Genomic DNA, 20,512 nt, shown 5'->3' on the forward strand with positions numbered 1-20,512 from the left:
CCACCCACACCCCCCTTTTCCGGAACAATTTGTTTTGCTCTAAAGCTTGGGACTTTGACCTGGGAGGTGTGTTTTCCTCCTGTTGATCACCTGATGTCCTTCCTGCTCATCCCCCTCCCCTACTACCCCAAAACATGGCCCCTGGTGTCCTTGTCCTTCCCTGTATTCTTTAGGGAAGGGGGGATGCTTGGGGAAGGGAGTCAGGACCTGATACCAGGGACTGATGGGAGAGGCTGGGCTACTTTGTGGGGGGTCACTGTTGTGACCCAGCTCAAATTGGATCTCTCCTTCCTGGGTTTCTGGGACATCTCACTCTTCTGAGGTTTCTTCCTCCTCCTCTAACTTGCTCCTCTTCCTTTTTAAAGACCCTTATCACTGGGGTTGTGTCCAGGTCCCTCACTTCTCTCCTTTCTCCTGCTCTCTTCTTGCCACACACACACACACACACACCACCACACGCATGTACACACAACACACATCATAGACCCCCCCCAGGGAGACCATACATTCCTGTTGCCTCAGTTACCAATGCTGTGCCACGCAGGTCTCCCAGAGCTAGCTCTTTATTCCAGACCCAAGATCCTGCTGCCTTCCTAAGGTTTCCTTTTGGAGGGTCCACAGGCACCACAAGCATCATACATCTGAGCCGCCCGTAGCTCACCATCTCCCCCACCCCTTCTGGAAACTTGCTCCAATCCCTTCTTTTTTTTTTTTTTTAAAGATTTTATTTATTGGGGCGCCTGGGTGGCTCAGTTGGTTGAGCGACTGCCTTCGGCTCAGGTCATGATCCTGGAGTCACTGGATCGAGTCCCGCATCGGGCTCCCTGCTCGGCAGGGAGTCTGCTTCTCCCTCTGACCCTAACTCCTCTCATGTGCTCTCTCTCATTCTCTCTCAAATGAATAAAATCTTAAAAAAAAAAAAAAAGATTTTATTTATTTATTTGAGAGAGAGAGAATGAGAGACAGAGAGCACAAGAGGGAGGAAGGCCAGAGGGAGAAGCAGACTCCCCGCTGAGCAGGGAGCCTGATGCGGGACTCGATCCCGGGACTCCAGGATCATGACCTGAGCCGAAGGCAGTCGCTTAACCAACTGAGCCACCCAGGCGCCCGCTCCAGTCCCTTCTGAGGCACCAGACCTCACCCTCAGCAACTCCCTGTCCGTCCAGCCACTCCCCGCCAGTCACTGCATCCAGAAGCTGTGTCCTGGCCACTCCATCCCCTAACTAGGGCTCAGATGCACAGCCACAGCCCTGTGCCACCAAGGCGCTGGGTGTGGGGTTGCTGCGGCAGGCCCCCTTGATCTCCCTTTCCAGCCCTTGCCCTCCCCTCTCACACTCCACCCTAGGGCCAGAGGTGTTTTCTCAAATGCAGATATGCCCACGTGACTGCCCTGCTTAAAACTCTCCAAGAAGGCATCTTGATGTTTATTAAATTCAACTCCATTCCTTGCATTCTGATCGGTGATTCCCTGGCTGTTCATTAACACGAATGGTGCCTACTCTAGCCAAACTTTGTGCCAGAAAATTCTGAGGACACCAAGTTGGGGATTAGGGAGGAAGAATAGGACATACATATATGTATCATTCAAGTCTGAGCCAAGTTCCCCTAGATCACCAGAGGCACCCCATCTTTGGACGACAGCAGGCACGCTGCCCTCGAATGGGCACACACAGGAAGCAGGGATGAGGCGTGACACCTGACCGCTGCCACTGGCCGGACCATCCTGCAATAGAAAGGGTGGCCCACAAGGTCCTTTGAACAGCAGCTTGGTGGCTTCTGGGCAGGGTGGCTGTGGAGGGACTTCCAGCGTATGCCCTGACGTCTGGGGACCCTCCATCTTGGAGACTTTGCCCCAGGATGCTGGGTCCTTCTTTCTTGGTGTCTGCAGAATCAGACTCTCAACATCTCTGGCTTCCTGTACTCCTGGAGAGGGGTGAGGCAAGGAGACCCAGCGTGACCCTTGGCCCCGGGGCCTCAACAGGTACTTGGGTCATTCTTAGTTCCTGAGCTGGAGGACCAGATGGACTCCATGTGATCCTGGGGTTTGAGGGCCCAAGGGTTCAGGGCCCCAGATTAGAACCTTCCACTTGGGGATGTTTTTGCCTCTACAGCAGGGCTGTGTTCACCCACTTGTCTCCCTGTGATGGTGGAGGTTGATCAGAAGGTATGTATAATGGCCTCTGACCAAGACTGGATCTTGTCCTGGGGAGCTTCCACCCAGCTTCCAGAAGCCCCATCTGGAGCCGAGAGGAAAGCTGAACAGGACCAGGGCAGCTGGGCGGGGTAGGGAAGGCTGTGGATGGAGCCCCTCAGGCCCTCTGTCATGATCCCCACGGGAGAGGGTAGATTATAGAGCTACCGAGCTAAGCCAGGGATGGAGGGACAGGAGCCCCATGGTCTGGCCTGGCTGAGGAGGGACAGGTGAGGGGAAGAACAGGAAATGGGCTGGGCCGTGGGGGAGGGTCAGCCTGGACCTTTCCCTAGCCTCTGGGGTTTTCCCCAAGCTCCCAGCAGACAGGGGATTTCTTAATCCCACAGTCAGCCTTCCGAGACACCCCGCCCACAGGAGCAATAATGTGTCACTCCTCTCCTGAGAGCCCAGCCCCGCTGCCGGGAAGGGGGAGAGCTGACACAAAAACTGGGGAGGCTGGGGCTTGGAGGTGAGGCACCAACTCTCCTCACATCTCCCCAGTCTGTAGACCTGCTTTCTTGTCCAGCCTTTGAAAGACGACCTCGAATGCCCGCTCGAGTGGGCAGGGCATCGACCTGGGAGGCCAGGCCTGGAAGCTCATTACCATGGGAGGGAGGGCAGTTTCTCTCCACCTCCCTTCCTTCCTCCCTCGCCTTTTTCCTTACTAGCTCCTCTCCTCCAGGGCCAGACTGAGCCCAGGCGGATCTCAGGCAGACACTGACAGACCCCATAGCAGCCCCAGGAGCCCAGATACCAGCAGCCAGGGAAAAGGCCTAGAAGCTGCCTGCAGCCATGTCGGCCCTCATCCTGCTCCTTGTGGTCCTGTTCACCGCAGTGCCACCTACCAGGTGTCAACAAGGTAGTCCAGGGCTGGGGGCTGTGGTGAGGGGGGCTGGGCTGGGTGCTGGTAACCCAGGGGTGGATGGGGTGGTCATCTGGCCTCCCTCACCACCCTGGACACCTACAGTTGGGAAGAAGCAGCAGGGACTGGGCTCGCTGGAGGAACCTCCAAGGGCAGAGACCTCTGAGCAAGGCTTCTGTCTGGGACTTGTTTTCTAGGAGTGAGGAATGTGGGCAGCAGGGGAAATGTAGAGACTTGGACTGGAGACCTAGAGTAGTGAGGCCCAAGCTCTAGGAGCAGGAATTGCCCGAGAGACGGTGGGGTCCCAAGGATAGGGGTTCAGGGGCTACAAGGAAGGAGGGAGCGGGCCCAAGGTGCCCCTCATATGGCCGGCTTGTCCCAGGGGAGGGGCTGCGCTATTGGGCTGTGCCCATGTCTCTGGCCTAAGTCCTCATTGTTTCAGCTTCCTGGGCTCCGGTAGGGGACAGTGCCCCAGGGTGGCCCCCTCCACAAATCTGAGCTCTTGTCCCACTCTGCCTCAGTCTTGCTGTGCGGCCAGGAGAAAATCACTGCCCCTTTGTGAGACTCAGTTTTCTCATCCATAAAATGAGGACAATAAAGCCGCCCTGCCAACCTCCCAGGGCTGCTGCCAGGTGAGGGCGTGGGAAAGCTGCACACCAGCGAGGCGCCACACCCCGAGATCCGCCGTCTGCCCTGCAGCCCAAGTCTGGGGGCTCTGCAGGTGGGATTTGGGTCCAGAGGGGACTGGCAGAGATGCTCCCAGGGTACCCCTCCTTTGCAGGGGCCCTGAGCTGGCACGCAGGTCTACTTCACCTCTGCCTCCCAGTCTCTGAAGCCCTCTTGGAAATCGCAGATCAGAGGGGTGGGGTAACTTGTGCGGATCACACAGCAGAGCAAGAAGGGGTATAGCTGGGTGCACGAGCCCCCGGCTCCGGGGGCCCCCCACAGACCATGTTCGGCCGGCCCCTGGCCCCTGACAAAATCCAAAGGCAGTGAAACAAGAAAAGGTTTATTTCAGGGAGGCCATCGCCGGGAAGACAGCGGACTAGCGTCTCCAGGACTGTCTCCAAAGTGCCGAAAATACTTCCAGGTTTATATAAGAAAACTGGGGAGCAAAAGTAGGCAGGTCCATGCAGGTGGGCAGTGAAGGTCAGGTCAATCTTTGTCTTGGGGTCTCGCTGGCTCAGGGCAATCCTTCTTGCCTGAAGGGGGAGTTTGGGTTTCCAGCAGCACAGGCTTTGCCCTCCAAGGCCTTTTGCCCGAGTTAAGAGATAAGCCGGAAAGAACTTCATCAATGTGAAAGTTTGAGATCACCATGGAGGGACTTGCAGTCTTTCAGGGACAGGGCTCAGGTCACCTGTCTCCTGCCCCCAGAGCCCTTGTGCTCTATGTTTACTTCACAGCCACATGGACCATGGACGGAGGAGCAGGGACCCAGTTTCCCTGGGTGCCTGGAAGGAGTTGGCTGCAGGGTCTGGAGGAGGCAGGGAGGGGCCTCCCAGGGTTTGAGCCCTAACTCCCCATCCTTGAGTAAACCACGGACCGAGGAAACAATGGGTCTGATCCATTGTTTCTTGGGGAAACAGTGAGTCCAAAGCACTGCTTGTTGGCAGGTGAGGAGCTCAGGGTAACCACACTGATCTGGCCCCAGGCCAGAGTTCCCAGATCCCTCCCCTCTTCCCTATACGTGGCAGGCTCAGAGAGAGCTCAGAGAAGGGGCAGGGCCTTCACTGCAGCAGGAGAGCTTTAGGGTAGACTCAAGGAAGGACTTTTGAGTGAGAATGAGGCAGAATGAGGTTTTTGATGCCCAGGCTGGGCCCCTCAAAATACAGGATGGCACTAGGGATGCGTGTGTTTTGGCTTGAAAACAAGACCCTCTGGGAGCCTCCTGTTGGCCTCTGTCCCCTCCTGAGTTGAGACCCGCCTGCTACTGCGTGTCTATTCTCTGCAGGTTTAAGCTCTTTCAGGCTCATGGAGCACAGTGATGCCTGGGGGAGGGGAGAGCCCTTTGGGGCTGCCTGTGGCCGAGAGCGGAGATTTTGGGAAACCTTGAGGGTTGAAGGTGGAGTCAAAGGTCAAGGGTCAAAAGGTAAAGAAGATGATGAATGGGGGGGGCCTCAAGCTGGTCTCTGGCCTAGTCCTGTAGGCACCCAGCTGGAGGAGATAAAAGGGGCTCAGGTTTTGAAGCTTTCTTCTGGTCCCACGACCTGGAGGAGAACTTGCCCTTCTGCCTTGCTTTTCCAAAGGTGTTCTGTCCCACCCCTCTCTCCGGGCACCCCTCTCTCCAGGCACCCCTAGCAAAAGCAGCCTTGCTTGTCCTATACTCCCACGCCCTACCAGTACCAGAGAAACCTCATTACAAAACAGGATCTTCCAGATGCCAGCCCACTCTTATCAGCTCTGGCTGCGCCTGCCTTCTGGGAGCTGGAGAGAAGGGGAGACAACCTCGGCTGGCAGGGCCCAGGCCAGCTGTCCAGAGAGCTGCCCTTTGGTCCCTGCGGCCCAGACACTCTGTAGGGGGCCCTGCATGTGACCCACGTGGAGGGTGGGCAGGGGCTCAGGGCTGTCTCTCCTTGGCACCTCATTCCTTTCTTGAATTCCCATTTTCCAACTGTCATCCCTCTCTAAGCTCAGTGAGGGGTTCAGGTGGGTCCTCCTTGCCACGTTGGCTGCCCCAGCATGTCTCCTCTGGTCCCGGCGGCCGGCTGATGGCCTCTGACACAGGCTCTAGCTCCGAGGTTCCTCCCTCCCCGGTTCTGTGCTTGCAGCCCCCACTGCGGCGGAGCCTGCTGCAGCACCCCGCTCCCCTCTTTCCAGACCTGGGGACACTGCAGCCCTGGATGCAGGGCCTAATCGCTGTGGCTGTGTTCCTGGTGCTGGTCGCAATCGCCTTTGCCGTCAACCGCTTCTGGTGCCAGGAAGAGCCGTGAGTGCCACCCGGGGGCGCGGGGTCTGGGCTGGTGCGGGCTGGGCAAGCCCCGGGCCCGAGCTACTGCTCCGGTCGTGGTGAGAAGGGCCCCGGAAGCCCAGCGTCCAGTGCTGTCACTGTGTGGAAGTGACATCGAGGCCGAAGATCTCCGGGACTGGAGCTGAGGCTCTGAGGCTGCCAGACGGGGCTCTGTTGGTCCCCACAGCTCCTGTGCTCGTTCCTGGCAAGCTTCCCTCCCTGAGGTCTCAGTGGCTCTCTCTGTAGCGTCAGGACACTGGCCCCGCCTGTGATGGGGGCTGGGAAAACCTCTGGGAAAGAAGATTCCATCTTTCTTCAGGGCCAGGCGCCGTGCCACATGCTGGGGCCCCAGGGGGTCCGCGGGACAGACACAGGCCCGGCGCCCCCAGGCTCCCAGGCCGGAAAGCAAGGGGCAGTCACCATGCCAAGTACGGACTCGACGGTAAAAGGGAGTGCAGAGGGCAGTGCTGGGCCTGCTCCGTCTGGGGGCCCAGAGCCCGTAGTCTGAGAAGGCCTTTGAGTACACGTTTATTCTGGGGGCTGATGAGGGTGGAGGAGCTGGTCTCAGGAGAGAGCAGCATGGGCAAAGCATTGCGGCTGATGGGAGGGGGCAGTGAGGACACCGGGGGTCCTAGGTCGAGGGGACTGGGCTGAAATGCAGTCCACTCTGTGCCCCCCAACCCTGGGGCAGGCCGCACCTGCCGCTAGCTCTCACAAAGGGGGACTGGTGCCTGGGCGCCAGCCGAGGCCCCGCGCGGCCCAGTGAGGGAGCACAAGCATTCACGGGTGGAGAGAGGCATAGAGAGGACCTGAGAGAGACTGGCGAGGTAGGCAGGACCGGGGCCCAGCAGACCCCATACACCTGCGCCCCGAACTTCAGGCTTTATCCTTCTTGCAATAGGAATCCAGTGAAAGCTTGTATGCTGGTCTTGGGATGAGAGGCGGCCTGAGCAGAAGGACTCTGGTGGCCCCGGGCTGCGCGCGTGGGGTAGGGGCAGGCAAGAAGGGCAATGAGGGGCGCTGAGCATGAGGTCAGGAGAGAGTCTGGCCTCTGGAGGCAGCAGAGGGAATGGGGGGGGGGACACGTCTGAGAGCTGTCTAGGGCGCGGATCCCCAGAAGTTGGTGGAGGGGGTCAGCAGTGAGCAGGAGGAAGGAAGGACAGGGATGAGCGGCTTCCGGGTCGGCGGGGGCAGAGGCCACACTCACTGGGTTTAAACTTGAATAAGAGGCCAGGAGCTTTTTGTCAGAAATGCTTCCTTTTTCAATTGACCCAGGCTGTGCCTTGAGTGGATGTGGACCATGTCTGCACCCGGTGCCGGGGAAAGCCGTGTAGACATCTGGGGCAGACACCAAATCCCGTTGGGTCTTGAGCTGAGGCCAGAGGAGAACCGCAGAGAGAGGCCGGGCCATGGTCGGGGAGAGGTCTTGGATAAATCTTTTGCAAATCTCAGACCTGAGGCCCCCACCTTGGAGCAGGAAGGGCCAGAATCAGACCACTGACAGGGGCCTGGCTGGAGAGAGGGGCTTCTGGCGAGGGCCAGCCTCTGCCCCTGGGCTTGTGAGAACCAGTGTCTAGAACAGAGCCTGACTGGACAAGGGGGAGGAGGCAGAACAAAGAGGGTAGGGACCTGAGGAGCCCTACTGATGAGCCTCGTCCACAGGGAGCCCATGAACATGGTCATGACCGTTGGAAACAAGGCAGACGGAATCCTGGTAGGAACAGACGGAAGGTACTCCTCGATGGCGGCTGGCTTCAGGTGAGGGGCCAGCACAGGGCCAACCACCCTGTGCTCCAGAAGGACCCGGTGCTTCTGAGAGGTGGGGGTGGAAGGTGGGGGGAGGGCAGGGAAAGAGGAGGACTCATGTTGGGAAGGGCTCAGTGAAGAGAGGAGCTGAGGGAGGATGCGGTGGGGGCTTTGTGAGGACGCAGGGCTCCTGGGGGACCACCAGCTCAGCTGGGGAGAGGGCCCAGTAAGGGGATGGGACTGGTGGGGGGAGCAGCTCAGCCAGCCGACTGGGACTCATACGGAGGGGTGGAGAGGTGCAGTGGGGCAAAGGGACTCAAGGAGGGAAGGGGACTCAATGTGAGGAGAGGAATAAGTGGGGGAGGCAGCTCAGTGGGGAGATGGGCTCCATGAGGGGATTGTTCGGTGGGGCTCCAGTGGGGGAGGGGCTCAGCATAGGAGAGAGATGGGGCTCAGGGAGGGGAGGGGTGCTGAGAGGCCTCCAGTCACAGGTGCACCTGGAACCAGACATGGGTAGGGGAACTCCCTTCTGGCACTCAAGTATATTTATTCTGGAAGATCCTGCCCTCACAGGTGTAGCATAGAGCAGGGTGAAGGGGATGGCATGGAGGGGGTGATGACCCCTGTCATCCTCTTTCAGCTCCAGTGAGCACGAGAATGCCTATGAGAATGTCCCCGAGGAGGAGGGCAAGGTCCGGAGCACCCCCATGTGACCCCTACTTGTGTGTGGCCCCCAGCCCTGACCCCAGGTGCCTGTGATGGATACCCGACTCACCACCCAAGCCGCTCCTTCTCTGTGCAGGAACCTACAGTAAGGGGCCAACTCTTCCAACCCTACACTGCCCACCTTCCCTTGAACTGTCACCAGCCAAAGCCAGAGCTGTGTCCAGGTTGGGGCTCAGCTGTGGCCCTAGGGTTTCCTGGCAGGTCTCCCACCCAATTCAATTCAGAAGACCCTTCCGAAGAGGACAGTCAGCTCATCACCTCCCACCTTGCCTCACATCCTCTCCCTCTAACTGTGGAAATGGCTCTCATTTCTGTGAAATAAAGATGTTTTGTATTTCCAGGCCTGATGTTCCCAGGGCTCAGAAACAGCCCCTCAGGCTTACAGCCAGGCCCAGTCTTGCTTTCTGAATCATGACAATCACCTTCCAAAGCTACTGTCATGGTAGCTCTGGGGGATTACCCAGGACACCCTCTCTGGGAGGCCCGATGGGGCCAGGGAGCTCACCCACCCTACCCCCTGTTCCAGGCAGAGGCCCTCCTGCCAGTGCCCCTCCCCTGACCTACCCTTAACAGCTGTGATTCTGGGCCCTTCCTTGTTCAGTCCTGATACCCCTCCCTATCCTCTATGCTGCCTGGCTTTGTAGGTGGTTCACGCAACCCTTACCCAGGCAGCTCTAGCCTGCCTCGGCTGGCCTTTGAGCATAAGAAGTTCTGAGACAGAGCTTGGGCTAGGACTCACGAAGCCCGCCTTTGAGTCCCTGTCCCCTGCAGACTTATTATGTGACTTTGGGAGAGTCACAGTCCTCTCTGAACTCAGCTTCCCCTCTGGGGAGGCTTTGGCCAGTTTCACTGCAAAGCTGGAGTAGAATCACCCTCACCAGTGCCCCTGATTCCTGGTCCTGGGGGGTGGGGGTGGGGGTGGAATCAGGGAACTGGGTCCCAGGGAGAATGAAGCGAGAGCGAGTGGGGAGGAGGCATACTCAGTGGGCGGGGGCTGACCCTGGAGGCCCCCATCCCTGTGACTGTCATTCTTCTGGGGACGGAATCTGGGGTGACAAGCTGAGAAAGACCCAGCCAGGGGCACTCCTAGGTGCAGAGGAGTGGGGCTAGAGGGAAGGAGGCAGTCCACCTTGTCCCAAAGATCTCCCTCGGTCAGCTGCCCCAACCAGTGACAGCCCCCTCACTTCCCCACTGTAGCCAACGCTCTGCTGTTCGAGGGTTTCAGCCAAACGCTCCAGGGGGGCCCCATCTGAGATCTGATTTAGCCTTTCTTACCACACTGAGGTCTAGTTTGTAGCCTGCGGCAGAGGGAAGAGCCCTGTGCAGAGGGAAGGCAGGGTCTTTGCCCCAGGCCTACCCTTGTCTGCTGTGTGACTCAGGACAAATTGCCTCCCCTCTCTGAGCTTCAGCTCAGTGAACTGTGGATGTGCTTATGTGGGCAGATGCCTTCTCACCCACTGCTGCCAGTTCCAACTCTGCATATTCCTTTTTCTTGGCTATGCCAAGGTTCCTCTTCCCCTAGGAAGTCTTCCTTGACTAGACCAGAGGGCAGAGCCAGGGGGCCAGCCAGCCCAGCCTCTAACTTACTGGAGGAGGGATGGAGGTTACTGGAGGGCCTCTGCTAAGGCACAAACACCCTCTTCTTCCTTTTCTGGTCTCCTGGTCTGAACCTTTTTGGCTGCCTGGATCTGATTCTCCTTGCACGAACCTCCATTTCCTCCCACTGCTGCCCCGAGTTGTCCCTGAGGGGCTGGGCGGGGGGTGGTGGTGGTTCAGGTCTGGCCCCACACGCCCTCCAGGGTAGAAAGCAGAGCCACCATCCCTTGGCCTCTCTCACCTGTGAGGCTGTCCAGCAGGGGCCGGTGGCAGTCGCTGTCCCGCCTGGTTCCCGGGGCAGGCCACCCTCTCCCCCGCCTCGGCCTCTCGGGGAGCCTCCTCAGCCCTCTCTCCACACTGGAGGAACCAGGATGGTGGGAACTCTGGGGTCCTTGCAGATGCTGGGCTGGCACTGACCTTCCCCCCACCCCATGTTCCTGCCCTGGCAGGGAGCAGGGGGCATGGAGCTGCTGGCCCCAGAGCCCCCAGTCCTTATCGCCTGTTCCCACCTGCCAGCCGGGCCAGAGGAGGGAGGGAAAGGAGGCTGGGCCCGGGCCAGGGCGGTGCTTAATGACCCTCCGGGGCCTAATCTCAGGCTGGCAGCCGCGGAGTGGCTCAGGCTCGCTCCTGGAGGAGGCTGATAACACACCAGCTGGGCCCCCCACCATCTATCGGGGCTGCACAGCCAGTCCCAAGGGGGCAGCGATCAGGGGGCCTGGGGAAGGGAGCCTCTGGGCTGGGGCGGGGGTGGTGGGGGAGGGGGGCATGGGGGGTGGGGAGGCGAGACCCTCCCCCGCCAGCCCTGGGGGGAGGGGATTCTCATCTCCTTGAGTGACAGACAGGGGGAGGGAACCGGCCGCGGGAGCCTGTGGGCTGGCCCAAAAGGACCCCCAAATGGCTGGTGGGCCTTCACGACTTCCTGCTCCCACCCCGCCCTTTTCTCCCACCCAGTCCCTGTCTCCTTCTTTGCTCTCCCAGCCTTTATGGATCACTGTCTCCCTGAGTGCACCTCTTGGTCTCTGTTTTTATCTCCATCTTCTAGTCTCCTCCTCCTCCTCCCTCCACCTGAGCTAGTGCTCACCATCTCCTCTCTCCCCTTGCATCTTTCTCTGTGTCCAGTGGGTTCCCCTGCGCGCCCCACCTGCCCAAGCGGCCTCGTGCCAGTCCCTTGGCTGGGGACAGTCCTGCGCTCTCCCTTCTTCGTGTGGCATCCTCTCCCACTGATCCCTCCACCCGCTCTCCGGGCAGAATGCTCAGGTTGCGCAGGCCCTGGCTATAGGGCCCGGAGATTCTCTTACTGCTAGAGGACATTCTTGCTCTTCCTGCTTCCTGGAACAGGGCTCGCACCTTTCTTTTTCCTTCTCTATCTAAAACGTGTGAATTTCACAGGGTTACATCATAGGTTACGTCCAAACACAGGCACTAAAGGCTCTGCCCAGGAACTGCAGAGTTGGAGGTAGATTGCCGTGCTGCTTACTTCAGTTAGACTCCAAGAGGAACTTCCAACCTGGAGTTGGTTTCAAAAAAAGGGCTGTGGAATTCTATCTCGAGTGTCACCTGTTATAGGACAGAGTGCCAGGTGGCTGGAATGATTTTCAAGACGATTTCCCTTGGGGCGCCTGGGTGGCTCAGTCGTTAAGCGTCTGCCTTCGGCTCAGGTCATGATCCCGGGGTCCTGGGATCGAGCCCCGCATCAGGCTCCCTGCTCAGCGGGGAGCCTGCTTCTCCCTCTCCCACTCCCCCTGCTTGTGTTCCCTCTCTCACTGTGTCTCTCTGTCAAATAAATAAATAAAATCTTCAAAAGAAAAAAAAAGGTGATTTCCCTTATGCTCAGAGTAACCTGAGCGGAAATACTGCTTTAAGGAGCCATCAGATCAAGACTACAGCTTCACAGACATGGCTCCCCCAGCCTAGGGTACGGGGGGGCGGTGGGAGTGCAGAGTGGCACTCCAGGGGTGATCCCAGCCACACACCCTCTGCCTTGTCCCCTTGGACCAGAGTTCACAGGTGAGTCAGATAGTTGGAGCCAGCAGAACTTGCTCTGGGACCAGGGTGGGAGGCATCTGCCTCTCCTCCAGGTCTGGCTTGGGGCCTGGACCCTCCAGCTTGGCTCTCCTCCCCATTTCCAGTCTCCAGAAGTGCACGCAGTGGCCAAGAGCTTGAGCTTGAGAATCATGCAGAGTCTTCTTCAAATTCCAGCTCTGCTCCTCACCGCTTGTGGACCGCCCAGCCTATCAGCTGCCCCACTGGCTTGCCAGTAGGCTTGCTTCTGTTGGGTCGTCCCTGCAGGGCTGCTGGGGGGAGACAGAGATAATGTACACTGTTACCGCACCTGCCACGGCCAGAAAGCCCTCCAGGTGCAGGGAAAGCTCCTTGCCCACCCGGGGCTGGCCCTTCCTCTGGGCTATTCCAGCCATCTCTGTGCTCTGTTTACTTGCCAGGCCCGGGAGCTCCCGGAGGGCAGGAACGGGGTCACTTCCCTCTGCATCACCAGCACCCAAGACAGGGCTGGACTCAGGGGAAGGGAAGCCCCAGATGTGGTGAGGAAACCCAAAGAAAGGCACTAAGCCCAGTTGTTTGTCCAGGTGTATTCTGTCCATACCCTTCAGCACACATAGGTGCAGAAGAACACATGCAAACATGCACGCACACGTACTCGCTCTTTCCTGCTCTCTGAAGGTCGTGGGGTCAGTGATGAGCCTCCCTGAACATCCATGCTCCACCTGCCTTGTCTGTCTGCCTGGAGCCTTGGCTGCCATCTGGTGGCTGCACGCTCAGTAGGAAGGGCGGATCAGCAGAGCGCTTTTAACTTGAGCTTCAGCAGGGCTCTTCCCCCTTAAGTGCTGTACCAAAGGCTTTCCCACGGCATGGCTCCAGGGACCCCGCCCCCTGCTGCCCCCCAGGTTGTGCCCGCACCTTGCTCATCTTCCTGTAGGCTTCAAAGGCAGCTGGCCTCCAGTGCTTCCCCGCTGTGGCCCCAGAGGCCAAGTCTGTGAACACCTTAGGTTGCAAGCACGACTGATGGGGGCCAGGCTCTTGGGGACTTCGTCATCCTGGTCCTGATGACACACCTCCCTTTCTCTCGGAAATGACCTGGGAGCCCAGTGGCTTCTGCCCTGGGATGCTATTCCAGAAGACAAGGATGACAAAGTTTCTGGGACATGTTCCTTGGAGACCCCCTGGAAAAGCAAAATAGGGAGAGCTTGATGAGAGAGAGAGGAGGAAAGAGAGAGAAACAGAGAAGTCCAGGACGAGTTCCAGTATTGTTCTGAGCATGCTGGAAGGTGGTGGAGCCTGAGACCTGGCGCTGGGCTACGCAGGCCATGTGTCCACTAACCTGGCCCTGCAAGCCAGTTTGGGCCTGTCTGCACGAAGGGAAGAGGCACCTTTTTCTGATTCTCAGGCCCCATACAGCCTAGTGAATGGCATTGAGAATGACAGGTACCAGCGGACAAGCAGGAGTGTGTGGGGGGTAAGGGCGCATTTATGGGCATGTGGAATTGAGGAGCCTCTGGGCATCTACAGGGGGTGGGCTGGAGGGCAAAGTGGGTGTACAGTTCAGCTCTGGCCCAGGTGAGCGGTTAGTAGTCGAGCCAGAGATGTTGCCTTCAAGTTGGATGCCCACTGGGAGGTTAAGAGCCAGGTCCGGGTCAGGCAGGCTGGATATAGCCGTGCTTAGACACGTAATACCAAGTGACCTTGAATAAGTGAACTCAACTCACCAAGCTCTAGTTCATTCACCTGTAAACTGGGGGCAGTAAACGGTATCTACCTGATAAGAGACGGTGTAAAGATTAAAAGAAACAATGCACATAAAACACATCGAATAGTGCCTAGCACACGGTTTGTACACAATAAATGTTAGCTATTGTCTTTTATTTCTGTTATTATTACAGGATGGGCTGAACTGCATGCAAGACCGCAGTGTGTCAGAGCTAGCAAAATCCTTAGAATCATTTAGCCCAGGTCGCTAATATTGTACTGTGGAATCTGAAGCCCGAGGTCATGTACCAAGTTGGGGTGAGAGGCAGCTAGAGGCTCTGCATGGCTGGTGAGTACAGAACATGCTGGGCCCAGCTGCTCTTTTGCGCCTCTGGGGGTACCAGTGTAAGAGCTGGTTACGTGGGTTCGTTCTGCATCACCGAGGCCGGTACAATTCTGCATGCAGACTTTGCAAATGAATAACCAGGCTCTTGACCAGTTCTAGCTGTGAGCCCACATGTGGGATGGAGGTGGTGAGGACAGGTGCTGGTAAGGAGGGGAAAGGGTCAGGGAGGAGAGGGAGCTCCAGCAAGCAGAGGGGAGAGGGACAGAGAGGGCGGGGGAGAAGCTGATGGGAGCATCTTCCAGGCCCCAAGAGCTAACAAGCTGGAACGAGAGACTGGGAAGGACCTTCCCTCAAACCCATATAGAGCGATGGCAGGTTTGGCGGTGCTGGTTTTTACATAGAAGCTGAGGGCTACTATATGGGGGGGGAGGGTGCTTTGTGATTGGAGCCTCATTCTGATCCTACCAGCTGCATATAACTGGGCCCATTTCCTTTTTTTTTTTTAAAGATTTTATTTATTTATTTGACAGAGAGAGAGGCAGCGAGAGAGGGAACACAAGCAGGGGGAGTGGGAGAGGGAGAAGCAGGCATCCCGCTGAGCAGGGAGCCCGATGCGGGGCTCGATCCCAGGACCCTGGGATCATGACCTGAGCTGAAGGCAGATGCTTAACGATTGACCCACCCAGGCGCCCCTTAAATGATTGATTTTAGACCTTTCTTTTTTTATAATGTAAATGTTTAAAAGTATAAATTATTTTCAAGCACTGTTTTTTTTTTTTTTTAAGATTTTGTTTATTTATTTGACAGAGACACAGCGAGAGAGGGAATACAAGCAGGGGGAGGGGGAGAGGGAGAAGCAGGCTTCCCGCCGAGCAGGGAGCCTGATGCGGGGCTCGATCCCAGGACCCTGGGATCATGACCTGAGCCGAAGGCAGACGCTCAACGACTGAGCCACCCAGGCGCCCCAACTGGGCCCATTTTCTTGGGGAGAAAATGCAGACTCAGCAAGGGAGGTGACTTTAGTGGCACTGGCCTAGTTAGTGGCATTGGACAAGTCTTTTGACTTTAAATCCATTGCTAATTCTACCCCAGCATAGAGTTCTCCCTCTCTCTCTCCCTCTGTGTGTGTGTGTGAAATGGGGAGCTGAAGAAAATAGAGTGTTTGCCCTCGCAAAACTTACCGTGCATTTGGAAAGATGCATCTGGGAAAGTGGAGAGGGATCCCTTCAAGCATCTAAGCGGAGCGGTCAACATTTGCCATTTCTGCCTCCATCCTTCCCACCTGCTCCTCAACCTCATAGCCTCGATTCCACCCCTAACACTGCTGAGACGGCTCTCACCAAGGGCACTAGAGTCCCATCTTCTTGTCGCAAGGTGTGATGGTTTATCTGATCCTTCTTCTCTCAACATAATAGGATCATGGCCATTTTCTCTGTGGCGCTGCTCCTGACCACCAGCCCTCAGCTCGCCAGGTTCCCACAGGACGGTGGGCTCACGTTGGTCATGGGGTTGTTCTCTGAACAAGACTGTGGACTTGGAATTCCATGAGGCAGAGATGCATCTGTCTTGTGTATTGTAGTGTCCAAGTGCCCAGCACAGGCCCAGAGTACTGGGGGTCCCCAGGACATGTTTGTTGAAGGAATGACATGGGGACCTCATCCACTCAGTTCATTCCCATTACTGCCATGAAGTATCAACTTCCAATTAGCAATAATCGCACCTCGGATAAGCCTCATTGGCTACGATACTTCCAAATCAGTCCCATTCCATCTGGTCCCCAGTTGCCTCATGCACCACTCCTCAGGCACCTTAAGTCCAAATGGAATCCCAATATTTCGCCAACCTGAGTCCCCTGTTCTTGTTAGCGATACCATGACTCATCCACCCAGGTCAGAAACGGGATTCACACCGAATTCCCCTCTCTCAACCCCACTCCTGCTCCCCTGATTCTGGCTTCCAGCTCACGTGGATGTTTTCAGCTACTTTTCCTGTCTCTCTGTTTTGACTCATGCTGCATGCTCACACCAGCTTCCATGCTGCCACTGGAGAGACTTTTCCCGAACACAGCCAACTGGGACCCAGCCCTCTGCACCTGCGAGGCAATCCCCACTGCTCCCGGCAGGTGCAGCTTAGTGGCTGTGGGCATGGGCTTGAAGCCAGACTTCTTGGGCAAATCCCTCCCTGCCAACTTTATGTTAGTGTGATGTTGGGCAAGTTCATAACAAAGGTACCTCAGCACCTGGATCTGAAAATTAGGGGTAAAATGATGCCCATCTTATAGAGCTGCGGAGAAGAGTAAATGAGTTCATGCATGCACAGAAAGCATATAGTAAATAGTGGGTGAGTGTGAGCAACAGCCCGCATAATTTTCCTTTCCATTGTGCCTGCAGTATCTTGAGCAGCCAGATGGCCACACTGAAGGCCCTCTGTGACTCTCCAGCTTCTGTTCTTCCGCTCTTGGCTGCACACTTTACACTGCTTGAAGTTCTCCAGCCTCCCATTCCCTCTCCTCCCACACTGCTTCACATCTTCACGCCTGTGTTGTTCATGTTCACGGCTCATTGTGTTCCTTCTGCCAGCCTCACATCCTTCAGGATGGCTCTCTGACACCCCTTTCCCTCCCCATGTTCTATGTCTGTGAGCTCCTGGAGGGCAGGACATCTCCAGGACATCTGGCATAATCCCTGTACAGAGCAAGTGCTTGGTGTTTGTTGAATGACTGAATATGTTAGCTGGTCCCAGCTCTGCCAATTAAATCTGGATGACTCTAGTCATTGTGTCTCTTCCATCAAAGCCCTGAAGCAATAGCTCTTCCTCAGGACAAACTCCCAGGAGTGGAATGACTCCATCGAAGATAATGAGCATTTCTTTTTTTCAAGATTGCATTTTTAAGTAATCTCTACACCCAGTGTGGGGCTTGAACTCATAACCCGGAGATCAAGAGTCGCCCGCTCCATGGACTGAGCCCGCCAGGTGCCCCAAGAATATGGGCATTTCTAAGGCTCTTGTAAAGTACCTGCTCTCTATTGGTTTCTCTAAGGGTTGAATCCATTTACACTTAATCAGTTCTACCGCAGTGTAAACAGTAAGCGGAGGGGGAAGATTCCAGTTTGCTTTGAGCTGAACACTTTCTAAAAGCTCATTCACAAAATACAGTGCTTTCTTTTTGCAAACGTCTGTTCCTGTTATCCTTTCTCCCTATTGCTTGTAACATCTTGATTAGCCACCAGATGGCAGAGCTCACACAGTCCCTGGGAAGATCAATGCAACCAGCACCCCACCTTTTCCTGGGCAGAGAGAGGAGTCTGCCCAGGCTGGAAAGAGAGATGAAGATCACATCATACAAAATGCTCATCAGTGTCTTCTGGCCCCCTTTTCTACATGTTCCTGATGCTCAAATTTTATGGTGTCTTTTAGAGCTTCTTTGGGCTCTGAAGTAGAGAGATACGGTACAAGATAAACGTACAGTATAAGTACTATAAAGTGAAGCAACCTGAAAGCACTGAAAGGAAATGCTGTGTCCAAATTGCCCACTTCGCATCTCTTGTAACACAAGGCTCTGCCAATATATGCTATTTGACTTCCAGAAGGTAATTCCCTCTTCAGTGAACTGACCAGAGCTCCTACAATTCTTTACACACAATGTTCAGCATTTAATAAAAACTCAACCAAAATACCAAGAAATAGTCCAAATGATCAAAAAAGCAAAAGAAAAAAACCTTAGACAATAGAAATAGTCCCCTGGGTGACCCAGGTATTGAGTAGCCAGACAGAGACATTGAAATAACTATGACTAATGTGTTTAGAATATAGAGGGAAAAAAGAATATCATTTAATAATTTGATCTATAAAAAAGAGTGAAATGGAAATTCTAGAAATATTTAGCAAAGTTTTGTAGTTTGGGCCTATAGGCTTGAACATATTTTTGTAAAATTTATTCCTACATGTTTTATAGTTGGGGCTGCTACTATTAATGGACTTGTGTTTCTAGTTTCATTTTACAGCTGTTCGTTGCTTCTATCTACAAATACAACTGATTTTTGTATGCTGACCTATTGGCCTTTGTGTTGGCGGTTCCCAAGACCACCATCAGGTTTGATGATTCATTGGAAGAACTCAGAGAATTCAGAAAAGCTGTTCTACTCACAATTACAGTTTATTAGAGTGAAAGGATGTACATTAAAATCAGCAAAGGAAACAGGCACATAGAGACCAGAAGTGAGATTCATGCTCTCTTCTACCAGTGGAGTCAATGAATAGCACTTGATTCTCCCAGCAATGACGTGTGACGACACATACAAAGAATGGCCAACCAGGGGAGCCTGCCTTAGCCTTGGTGTCCAGGATTTATTTTTATTGGGGGTCAGTAATTTAAGAATGGAGAATGTGACTGACCTTAGTTACTCAATCTCTCCAGCCTCTTCAGAGGTGGAAATGATACAGCATGGCCCAAGGTCTCCACCATAAATCACATTGTTAGCATAAATTCCCTGGTGAGGTCCAAGCCCCAGGTGTACCAGGACACTCATCAGACAAGATATTTTAAGAGCTTAGAGCTGATCTCCCCAGAGTCAGTCAAAAACCAGTCTGTTTTCTGGCATGTGTAAGGTTTGAACATCTCAAGTGTGATGAGTTAATTCTTTAGTGCACAACCTTCTATCTTGTAACCTTCCCAACTTAGTTATTAGTGTTGGTAGATTTTTGTCTTTTAAGGTTTTATTTATTTATTTGAAAGAGAAAGCATGAGCAGGAGGAGGGACAGAGGAAGAGGAAGAAGCAGACTCCCCACTAAGTAGGGAGTCCAATGTGGGGCTTGAGCCCAGGACTCTTGAGATCATGACCTGAGCCGAAGGCAGGTGCTTAACCAACTGAGCCACCCAGGCACCCCTTGGTAGCTTTTTTGTAGATCCCCTAGGATTATTTTAATTGACTTTATTTTAGAATGTTTTATATTTATAGAGAAATTGACAATATAATATAGAGTTCCCATACCCTGCACCTAGTTTCCCCTATTATTGACATTTTACATTAATGTGGTACATTTGTTACAATTAATGAACCACTATTGATACATTATTATTAACTAATGTCAATAGTTTTATTCAGATTTCCTTAGTTTTTACCTAATGTCCCTTTTCTGTTCCAAGATCCCATTCAGGATACCATGTTGTATTTAGTTGTCACATTTCCTTTGGCTCGTCTTGGCCGTGCTATGGAAGTTTCACAGACTCTCCCTGTTTTTGATGACTTTGTTAGAGTCTGAGATAGATGAATTTGAGGAGTCTTGGTCAGGTATTTTTTAAGATGCCCCATTAATGGGATTTGATATTTTTCTCATGATAAGACTGGATTGAGTTATTGGGAAGAAGACTACAGACATTTTCACCATATCAGAGGGGCTGTTCAGCCACTTCAACTTATAAAGTACTATTCCAGAATGAATTTCAAAATACTCACAAGATAAGATGATGATCAAGGATGTCCTAAAAGTACCTCTTAGCTTAGCCAGAACATAGGGGATCCAGGAAGTTCTGGCCATGGAGTCACCTAGCCCAAAGGTCCTCACTGGACAAGTTTTTCCTCTGTAGACTGGAACAATAGCATCATTTAAAAAGTGAAACATGATACTTTGAGTCAATAGATTCAAGAATAAAAATAATTCCCTATGAATTCAAATAACGTTATTCACCTGTGCACACAATTTTGAAGCACAAGTCAAAATACTTAAAGGAAATGAAGTGCTTTGAGCCAGTTTATTTCATAGAGAAAAAGTTGTGCTACCCTGATTCAGGAGATGGAAAGCTTCTGATGGCACAGGTGTGTGGTCTCACCCAGTAAGTTCATTAGCTTCAGAACCAAGTAAGGTTTTGGCTCTGTCATTAGCTCTTGTTGAAATAGTTAAGAACAGGGGCACCTGGGTGGCTCAGTTGTTAAGCATCTGCCTTCAGCTCAGGTCATGATCCCAGGGTCCTGGGATCGAGCCCCGCATCGGGCTCCCTGCTCCGCAGGAAGCCTGCTTCTCCCTCTCCCACTCCCCCTGCTTGTGTTCCCTCTCTCGCTGTATCTCTTTCTGTCAAATAAATAAAATCTTTAAAAAAAAAAAAGAAATAGTTAAGAACAGGCAAGATGAGACAAGAAGAAAGCATTTCATTCCTTTAAAGGAAGCTTACTGAGTATGCACATGAGGAAGTTACTCAAGACTGGGAAAACACACCTGTACGTCTTAGCAGGAGTGAAGTCAAAGGCTCATGGTCTGGGAATATTTTGTGTTCCCACCAGTAAGAGTGAAAAACCTTAGAATTCATAAGCCATCAGGTAAAGTACTCAGAGGGAGTTTGTCATAGTAGTGGGACAAAACGAGACCTAGACTTAATGCTGCTCTGGTCCAACAAAGCA

At 54.2% G+C, this 20,512-nt stretch overlaps 2 protein-coding genes across 5 annotated transcripts in view; both read left to right on the forward strand.

The window, feature by feature from the left end:
• The window catches only part of TAL1 (TAL bHLH transcription factor 1, erythroid differentiation factor), a 33,217-nt gene extending 30,255 nt beyond the window's left edge, over positions 1-2,962 (forward strand). Inside the window, exon 6 of one of the 2 annotated variants that reach the window (XR_004681679.1) lies at positions 2,874-2,962. The gene's annotated coding sequence lies outside the window, so the exon portion shown is untranslated. Of the gene's footprint in view, positions 1-1,888; positions 1,910-2,873 lie in introns of those variants that run through there. The other variant, XR_004681680.1, reaches the window with a different exon arrangement.
• Positions 2,874-14,304, forward strand: PDZK1IP1 (PDZK1 interacting protein 1). Of its 3 annotated transcripts, none has more exons than XR_004681681.1 (5): positions 2,874-3,050; positions 5,871-5,979; positions 7,663-7,758; positions 8,387-8,557; positions 13,965-14,304. XR_004681681.1 is itself a non-coding variant. In XM_035018631.1 (5 exons), exons 1-4 carry the CDS (start codon positions 2,984-2,986, stop codon positions 8,457-8,459), a joined length of 345 nt encoding a protein of 114 aa, XP_034874522.1. In that variant the 5' UTR covers positions 2,874-2,983; the 3' UTR covers positions 8,460-8,495; positions 13,965-14,004. The 3 variants fall into 3 exon arrangements, 2 of the variants coding, with proteins under 2 accessions (XP_034874522.1, XP_034874521.1); XM_035018631.1 differs by having other exon boundaries at positions 8,387-8,495; positions 13,965-14,004; XM_035018630.1 differs by lacking the exon at positions 13,965-14,304 and having other exon boundaries at positions 8,387-8,813.
• Positions 14,305-20,512: the final 6,208 nt, after the last annotated feature.

This window comes from Mirounga leonina, unplaced genomic scaffold (assembly GCF_011800145.1).
Source record: "Mirounga leonina isolate KUSES-001 unplaced genomic scaffold, KU_Mleo_1.0 Mir_173, whole genome shotgun sequence".
NCBI classification, from domain to species: domain Eukaryota; kingdom Metazoa; phylum Chordata; class Mammalia; order Carnivora; family Phocidae; genus Mirounga; species Mirounga leonina.

Bases quoted from the DNA above. Each gene is read 5' to 3' on its own strand.
- PDZK1IP1 (XM_035018631.1), top strand. From the start codon at position 2,984: ATGTCGGCCCTCATCCTGCTCCTTGTGGTCCTGTTCACCGCAGTGCCA. The intron at 3,051-5,870 runs GTAGTCCAGGGC...CCCTCTTTCCAG, and splicing joins ACCTACCAGGTGTCAACAAG to ACCTGGGGACACTGCAGCCC. The intron at 5,980-7,662 runs GTGAGTGCCACC...CCTCGTCCACAG, and splicing joins TTCTGGTGCCAGGAAGAGCC to GGAGCCCATGAACATGGTCA.